We start from the raw sequence: 9,236 nt of genomic DNA on the forward strand, positions 1-9,236 counted from the left end.
TTATATGACAATTATTTTCCTTTATGTGCCACTTGCACTTGTGCCCTTGTTACCAAGATGGTAGTTTTTCTATATCCGACCTCTCTCAAACTTGTTTGCATATGTGTCCTAGTCACTCGAGATGGCTATCTACTTTTCTCTATACGTCATCTTCTAATAATGTTTTCACTATAGTACCTTGTTACTCACGTACCTTTGCTTTGTGTAAACTAAAATACATTGATCGTAATGATGATAAGTTTATAAAAACGATGTAAGGAAATTCAAGATATGTTCCATGTAAGAAATGATAACGAGTAATGTTCATGATAACACATGACATATGCATAAAATGCAAAGAAGATAAGAGTATTTTATGAATAACAAATGGATTATAAGTGCATTAATGAGACAGAGATGGAGAAATCTTTATTTTGGATGAGTATTGTCGACCCAAATGTGTTTTTATACAGTTAAAGACATGTTTAGTTGGATAAGATTTAGAGGTTAATTGGACATGTTTAATTAAAAACATTTAAAAGTATTTTCTTTTGAAATTTCAGGATAAAAGTATTAAAACTAGGTAAAGAGATTCAAAATCATCAAGAAGTTATGCAACCTCTAAATTTTTTGGACCAAGAATTTTGAAACTCTTTGGAATAAAAGCAATCAAAAAGAGAATGTATTATAAATTTTAGGGTCTAATAATCATCGACAACGATGAGTATTTGTGACTAGCGGTGGTGATGAAGGTGCACGAATCCAATGGTGGTGAGCGGTGAGGATTTTGACGAGAGTTAAGGGTTAAATTAATATTTTATTTAAAATTTAAAGGTAAAATTAATATTTATCTCTAAAATTTGAAGGTCAAATTGATATTTCATCAAAAGTCTGAAAATCAAATTAAAACTAATTCTTTTCACTAGCTTGTTATGTCATCAAAGTAACAACATTTAACGTTTAATTGATAAAACGTTATAAATCGATAGTATAAATTATCAGAATATTAACTTTTTTCTAAAGAAATAATCAGTGAAAAAAATATAATAAAAGTGATTATTTTAATACTTTATCATTTATGTTTTTTAAAATCAATATTAATTTTATGGATTCATTTGTTGGCTTCTCCTCCTATCGAAGTCACATCTTTGATGGCTTAAACAAATTTGAATTTTTAAACCACAATCTCAATTAGGTGGGAGCAGTGCCTTTCCTAAAAAATAATACCAAATTAAACTTTTTTATGAATTTAATTTTAATGAAAACAAATATAATGGATATTCTCCCACCAAACCTAATCCAGCTAAGAAAGGCAATTCTTTCATAGTTTGGGTACTTTTAAGTTTAATAATGATTTGGCTTCATCCCAACTATATTTGACCTCCTCTACAAAGCAATTCTTATACCAAAGGTTTATATATATATATATATACTTCTTTTTCTTTACTTGCATGATTCAATAATATTTTCTGGGTTTTATATTTTCTTTTGTTTATTGTAATTTTCTTGGCCATTGCATTGGGGGAAAACGTTGCATGTCTATTTTAATGTGAGATATAGGTGCTTTTAGTCCCATTGATGACACATGATGTTTACTTTTCAATTTTTGTCTAGCTTTTAGTCCCATTTAGACATTTATGCCAAGGTTTTTTAGGTTCTAATTTTGTATTTACAAAACTGGTTTATTTTGTGATGGTAATATAATATAAGTTAAATATAAATTTTAATAAAATTATAATAAATAGCATGCTCAGCTTATTTTTTATAGAGGGTTAAAGTTGGGTTTTCTCAATCAATATATTAAAAAAAAATTGATTTTATTCACACCAGATGATGACACATAATTTTTTAACGTCATATTAAAAATGATTTTAAAAAATAATATTATGGCTCAAACATAAATGTGAAAATAAACGGGTCCTCAAATATGTAGTTTATCCATTTTGTTTACTCCAACCAACTGTCCAAATCTGATAATTGGCCTTAGTATTAAATTAAAAGTTGAATTTATTCGTGACCGCATAGCGCAGTGGAGTAGCGAATCTGACTTCGGATCAAAAATCATGGGTTCGACTCCCATTGTGTTTAAATTTTGTTGACGGCCCAAATCTAGACTGTGAGCTTGGGTATTAATTTCAAATATAAACTGTTAACATCAATCTTGAAGAATGGAGACCCTGTCACCAGAATTTAAACATCAACAGAAGCAAATATGATAACAATTTTAAGTTTTTAACCACAACAACAACGATTGATTAGCCTAAACTAGACCTTGTCACTTCATATGCCAAGAAGCATGCTGCGTTTGCAGGGATGCTTCGTGCCATGGCGGGGCCGAACCCTTTGTAAAGCCCTTTCACTCCCTCTGATGCTAAGATGGACCTAAAGGCATGTATGGAGCCTTTGTATTTCGGATTTTTGTAATCATCTACTTGGATCACACTCTTGACAACATCAGTTGGGTAGACAGAGCCCCAGAACGAAGCTCCCGCCAAGCCTCCGGCTACAATCAACGATCCTCTTCCCAATTTTGATGTGTCAGTCCCTCCTGCCATGTACTGCTTCAATGCTTCGTAAACACCAAACATTGCAGCATTTCCGGGAACCTCACGAGCCAAGGTGGGAACCAAGCCCTTGAAGAGACCCCTTGCACCACCTTCGGATCGCAGCACTTGCCTGGCTACATCCATTGGCCCTCCATACTTCACTGCCACAGTAGCTGAGCCAGCGTCGGCCACCAACGCACTCTGGGCTTGCAATCTGCTTACAACATAAGAATGTTAGATCCAAGCTGCTCATGCAGTAAGTGCACACGTATTAATTATTTGACCTTGTATTTTAACAACAAATCTATTAGTTTGACACAATACTGACACTTTAGGAAATCGATTAGAACGTTTTCAAAAATTGAGATCGATTTAAATTTTGGACCATAATCTGAAGACATATAAAGCAATTAACACGAAAAGGGAATATGAAAAGCCATTAAGCTGACCTGCATTTGATCAATTCAGTGGGGCAAGCTAAGAATGAGACAGCAACTCCAGCCCCAGCCCCAGCAATGACCTGCTGGTTAACCGTGAGGGGGGCGCCAGGCTCTGATCTCAGTAATGCCTCCATTTGCCCTCTCACAGTGAAGAGGACAGCATTGAAGGCTGCCACAGTGGCTAGTGGAGCCCCCATACCCTTATACAAGCCCCTGGGGCCTTCAGCAGCTACAGTCTGCTTCACAGCATCCATAGCACCAGAAAACTTAGGCGGTTGACCGGGGAGCGGAGCAGGCTGGCTCTGAAGCTTCACCTTGATGGTATCAAAAGGGTGCCCAACTATCAACTGTGCAGCTCCTCCCACGGTTCCAGATGTTAGGTCCTTAGCTACATCTCCCATCTGTGCAGATGTTAAGCATGCATGAAGCAATAATATAATTAAGATGCACCATTTATAATACAATTAAAACTCAATTACAAGACATCAAGGGAAACAATCTTCATTGCAACTAGTTCTTGTTGTTGATTTAGTTTAAGGTTGAATGCTTTAGTTACAACATCACAACCAAGGAGTTTTGCATCTATTTTTAGAACTTGAATATCATTAAACCGTAAAATCAGCAATTTCAATCGAAGTTAACAAACAAGGGGTAGTTCCCTGAAAATGGGAACTGGAAAAGACAAAAAGATTATGGCAAATGGATGAAATTCAAACATAACAGAGTTAAAAACCAGAAGTTGTCTTATACTACACATATTCGAAGGGATTTTACCTTTAACGTTAGAAAATGAAACTGAATCGAATTTGATGGAGTATTAAATCCCAACCCAAGTTGTCAAATCTGCTTCAAAAGGGAAAAAGAAAAGAAACCCCATTACTGAGATCCAAAACAAATTCTGCAAAACTCAGAAACGAACCAAAAAGGAGACGCAGAGCTGACTCAATACCAGAAAGTGACAGAGTATTTCCAGCAAAAGGCACCCTCCAAGTTCCTTTCTTTTGAGGGGTTAAGAGGCTTAAAAATGGAATCTCAGGGTAGGATTGAGGGCCACAAGAGGGTGGTTGGGTACCAACAACTCTGGTGAAGAGTGGATTTCACACAAAGAGACAGAAATTAAGAGATTTGTGGCTGTGATGGTATTGTTTGTTTGCTTTTGATTTACAAGCAGAGGCCAAGAAATTCTCAACGATCCTCTTTGGATCCCATCAAAGGGCCGTGGTTGGTGAATGGTGATTGTACAGCCGTGAAAGCAGAACACATTACACACATATATTGGCTATAGCTGATAACACAAGAGAGGCCTTCATTTTCTCCCAAAACATTGGGAAATGATGGTTCACACATTGCACTACCAATCTCCTTGTAAGAAGGCCCACGGATTGGAATTTGTCACTTTGTGCAAATTTAGAAGCTTGAGTTGAATTCCATGTTTTGGGCCAGACTTTATGGAATTATTAGATCAAATAATAATTAAGTAATTGCATTTTGATGTGTAATGCTTACCAGCTTAGAGAGTTCGTTACGTCTGACTCGAAAGCCCTAAAACAAGCCCATTAATTTGAAACTTCTCTTGTGACTTTAGTATTCCATTATGTCTTATATGCTTTGAATACTGTATTAATTCAAAATTCATATCTTATGAAGGTACGTGTGGTTAGTCTCATTAAGTAATGATCTGATCCGATATTTTTGATTATATGTTTTAGAGGCATGATTTTTAGTTACCGTTATTTTTGTGATCTGTTTACTTATTTTTGAATTATCGGAATGTTTTTTTATTTTGATATATCATATTAGTGTTTTTCTTAAAATACATGTTACTATCATGAGAGGGATATGTTCGAAGGAAGTATTAAGACATAGTTTATAACTTGTAAGAATTTACCGTAGGCTCATCTGCTTTGTGCATTGGGTAAGTCATTATCGTAGGTCCTTATGCTATATGCAGAAGGTCCTTACCGGGTGTATGGGTAGAGGTGCAAAAAACTCGACTCGACTAAAAAAATCAAATTTTTCGACTCAACTCAAATTTGACTTTGAGTTATAATTTCATAAATTCAAACTCGAAAAAATTTCATGTTCAAATCAAGTTATAAAATGAAACTTGAATAACTCGAAATTTTTAGTAATTAGTAGATTGTTTTTCAAGTTTGAGTCAAGTTACTCGACTTTGTATGATATATGTATATCACATATAAAAAAAATGAAGAAATATATATGTATTGTATATGGTTATAAAAAAATCATTTAAATTGGAATCAAATAATTTCATAATATTATAAATATTTATAATTAAATTTAAATAGAAACTTAAAAATTCAAGTTGATTCAACTCGAATCGAATTTTTCAAACTCGACTCGACTAAAAAAAATTTAATGTCAAGTTTAAATTATAAAATATGACTCGTAAACTCGAATAATTAAAAAAAATTATTCTGACTTGTTTAAACGCTCAACCCTATATACAGGTGGGTATATGGTTAGGAGAAATCTACTCATTTCTTGTGATCGGATTGGTGTTTTCTGAATCCATTTTTATGGGTCTTTTAATATCCGTTTTTTTTTGGGTACTTTAAGAAGCACATTAGACTTTCGATCTCATTTCCCCATAATTTTACCTTTTCAAGTATCATCAGACTTTAGACTTTAGGCTTTGGTTTTAATATGTCTATTTTGATGACATGTGACTCTATTACTGATTTTATAGTTACATTTGAATTCAGATAGATATGATATGAGTGATATCTTATTTATGCGATGTTTATTTGTTTTTCTATATTATTATAAATATTTTGGATCTTATTCAATGAACTGCAAAGATTCTATTATTTTATTTTATTGATAAAAAAATTGACTAGATTCATTCACAATGTTTAGATCGAATCTAGGGGTTACAGAAATATATGAAAAATATCATCAGTTCACAATATCATAAACCCAACAGCCCAAACTAATTTAATTAGTTCATTGCTGAGTGCAAATCACTCAAAGTTACAGACCAAATCATCGAATAGAATCAAGAAGAAAGAGGAAAAAAAAAAACTAAGGAGAAAAGTCGATGTAATTCTCCTCCATTAAGCCTTAGTCAAGGACTTAGTGCAGAAAAGCTCGTCTTCAGTCCTCTTGTGACGGCTACCCCTCACGATGAGAAAAAAAAATAGTATTAGAGTTTGTCGCTTGATACCCTAATTATATACATCTCTCTTTATTTAAGGAGATAATTCAAAATCCAAAAGTTCGTTTATCTCTTATTTCAATTATTCCACCTTATCTTCAACAAGCCAGGGACATTTCTAGGTTACTCTTGCCCTTGCTTATTGAGAATCGTACATGTGGCATCGAAGGCGGCTGGAACGATGAGTCTTGACTAATGGCTAGTAAATTCTCTTTTCATTGCTTTCCTTGACAGCTCTCTTCCCTTGAAGTGTCCCTCCACACTCGATAATACTGCACATCAAAACCGCACAAAGCAACAATCCTTCCCACCAAAAGAAAATGAAGTGCAATTGACAGAAACTTCGATCACAAGCATAAAAGAGTAAAACATGCAACTAAATGTTTTCAAGGGTAAACTACATATTTAGTACTTAAATTATTATTTTGGTTCGTTTTGATACCCAAACTTTAATTCTTTTTCTAAATCATACATCACGTTTATTTAAGTTTCGATTTAGTATCACATTGTTAAAAGCTTAACGGTGATATTGACGTATCATTGTAAAGTAATGCCACATCATCATTGAAATAAAAAATTGTCACACCAGCAGTTCTTATAATTTTTTAACGCGGGGTACCAAATAAAAAAATTAAAGTCTAGGTATAAAAAAAGAACACAAATAATAGCTTAGGTATTAAACATGTAGTTTACCCTAAAATAATAGGTGTTGCAGAGGGGTTAATAAATGAAATAAGACCCTGAATTCGTGTTGGATGATGGATTTCTCTTTGGTTGTTTATGCTTGTTTGTGTGTGATGATTGATGAGCAATATTAAGTGTGAAGGGGACAAGGGGGGGACCGAGGGAGTAAGTAGTTAAAATAATCCCACGTCTATATGTATCTTAGCTGGCTATGGGTTCCTAGCTAATCCAAACCTCTTCTATTAATTTAATTTTTACCAACATATATGTTTGGCATACTGTCAAGATTAATCTACAACATTTATTAAAATAATTATTTTTAGTCCCTATTCTTTTTAAGCCATTTTAATCCCTCCATCGTTTCATTTTTTTTAGGAAAAAGACCCACCTATAGATGTAAATTGTTAGTTAACAAACGGTTAACATTCCAAAAAAGGGTCTTTTACCTTAAAATGAAATGTTGAGGGCTAAAATGCTCTAGAAATAAAGAATAATAACCAAAATGATTATTCAGTCAAACGTTAGAAAACCTTTGGTCTTAAAATAAAATTTTAGAGACCAAAATGCTTCAAAATGAATAAAGACCAAAATGATTATTTTAATAAACATTAAGCTCTAATTTTGATATTGTGACTATATGTTTTAACATTTGCGACTCTTTCTTTGGTTACTTATTGATTAATTGCACACTTTTTCACAATTTAATTAAAAAAATTTATTAGTTTGAGATGATTATTTTTCAATCATTTGACAACATACTCTTAAATACACATGTAGACAATATGCTCACACTCGAACTTAAAGGAATATCCCTCTAGTCTTTGAGATCGTTTGATTCATATAATTATTATGATTATTATTATTATAATTTTTCTAAGATAAATAATAATTTTATCATTATTTCGATTTAACTTGTTTAGAAGTTTCAATATATTTTGGGTTGTGATCTAAATTAGTCTCTTTCGCGTCCCTGATTGTAATGTTGGTAGAACTTTTTAATTGATAATCAATTTTTAATGAAAAAAATATGTTAAAGGAATATAACATTCTTACTTCTGTTGAAAGTTGGTTTTCGGATGATATAACTTTTTACTCGTCTAAAACAAAGTTATTTTAGATAAAATAAATTATAAATTACAAATATTTCTTATCTATCCATTTAATGATTTAAAGAAAATTAATTTATCGAGTAGATTAAGATTAAAAAAATATTTTTTACATTGCTATATTGTCAAAATTTTGAATCCAAAACTTTAATCAAACTCCAAACTTCTATTTAACATTTCAATCACTTTCAAATGGTTTTAGCAATGTCAACCACGTGACCTGGTGTTAACATTGTAGTTTGTATGAATCCATTAAGTGATCTTAGTAGTTAAAAGGAATGTTGTTTTCTTTAAAGATCTTAAATTCAAGCAGCTATGTTTGACGGTACGTGTGGGTTATCGATAATTATAAAATATTTAAATAAATAATATTTTGTAACTACGCTAAATTATTAAAGAAACATTATTGTTTGCATAACTTGAGAGAAAGGCTACTTTTCATGACCAAAGTCATGGTAAACAAGTAAATTATTGTGATAGAACACGTAAATTATTTTGAGTTTCACTAATAAAAATTGGTTTAATCCTCACATATCTATTTAAACATGTATATATTTTTTACTTCAATATTTTATGACACATTTTCTCAACGATATCAAACATTTGTAACGTATCAAACCATATTTTCATCTAACTTTTTAAAATGAATTTTCAAAGCTAAATTTTGGACAACAATTTTTAAAGCAATCCAAATAAGTATAATTTTAAAGCAACCTGAATAAATTTTCTAAGCATATTTACCTATTAATAGTTTAAATACCAAACGTATAATTTACCTAAAAAAAAATAGGTGTGGGGGAGGGGGTGAGAGACGCTGTACTCGTAAACTTTTTTGCTTTTGACAGTGTAAAAGAGAAAGGAAAGGGGAGACAAATGAAGTTGGTGTTTGGTGGGAGCGTACATTTTAGCTAAAAATAAGGTTAAAAGGATAAACCATTGGATCTTGTAATTGTATGAAAAGCAACACCAATTTGCATCGAATTTAGGAGGGAAGTGGATGTGGTCCAACACCTTATCTCTCTGCAAAACATTTTTCCACTGTCGTACATTTTCTTACAATATTTATTATGTCTTGTAGAACGAGATTTTTATATAAAAACATATCACGTAGAGTAAATGTATGTAATCATGCGTGCAAGCACAAACTTGATAATGATGAATTCCAATAGTCTAAATAGACATTATTTCATAATCTGATAAAGACTTTTAAAATATAATGAAAGTTTGGTAATAATCGTGGCGAATGAAAAATGTCGTTAACTGATTCTCCAAGTATTAAAATAATCCTATCGAATCAGAGGAT

General features: G+C 32.2%; 1 protein-coding gene across 2 annotated transcripts; it reads right to left on the bottom strand.

The window, feature by feature from the left end:
• Window positions 1-2,140: 2,140 nt before the first annotated feature.
• On the bottom strand, window positions 2,141-3,954 carry LOC120113402 (mitochondrial carnitine/acylcarnitine carrier-like protein). 2 transcript variants are annotated; one of them, XM_039134579.1, is made up of 4 exons: window positions 3,915-3,954; window positions 3,747-3,808; window positions 2,975-3,366; window positions 2,141-2,739 (listed from the first exon to the last, which is right to left on the bottom strand). In XM_039134579.1, exons 3-4 carry the CDS (start codon window positions 3,364-3,366, stop codon window positions 2,235-2,237), a joined length of 897 nt encoding a protein of 298 aa, XP_038990510.1. In that variant the 5' UTR covers window positions 3,747-3,808; window positions 3,915-3,954; the 3' UTR covers window positions 2,141-2,234. The 2 variants fall into 2 exon arrangements, with proteins under 2 accessions (XP_038990510.1, XP_038990511.1); XM_039134580.1 differs by having other exon boundaries at window positions 3,740-3,808; window positions 3,915-3,933.
• Window positions 3,955-9,236: the final 5,282 nt, after the last annotated feature.

Source organism: Hibiscus syriacus, unplaced genomic scaffold (assembly GCF_006381635.1).
Source record: "Hibiscus syriacus cultivar Baekdansim isolate YM2019G1 unplaced genomic scaffold, ASM638163v2 tig00110206_pilon, whole genome shotgun sequence".
NCBI classification, from domain to species: Eukaryota; Viridiplantae; Streptophyta; class Magnoliopsida; order Malvales; family Malvaceae; genus Hibiscus; species Hibiscus syriacus.

Coding starts and splice junctions, on each gene's coding strand:
- LOC120113402 (XM_039134579.1), bottom strand. CDS start 3,366: ATGGGAGATGTAGCTAAGGACCTAACATCTGGAACCGTGGGAGGAGCT. Junction 2,740..2,974: donor ACTGAATTGATCAAATGCAG/GTCAGCTTAATG, acceptor TGTTGTAAGCAG/ATTGCAAGCCCAGAGTGCGT.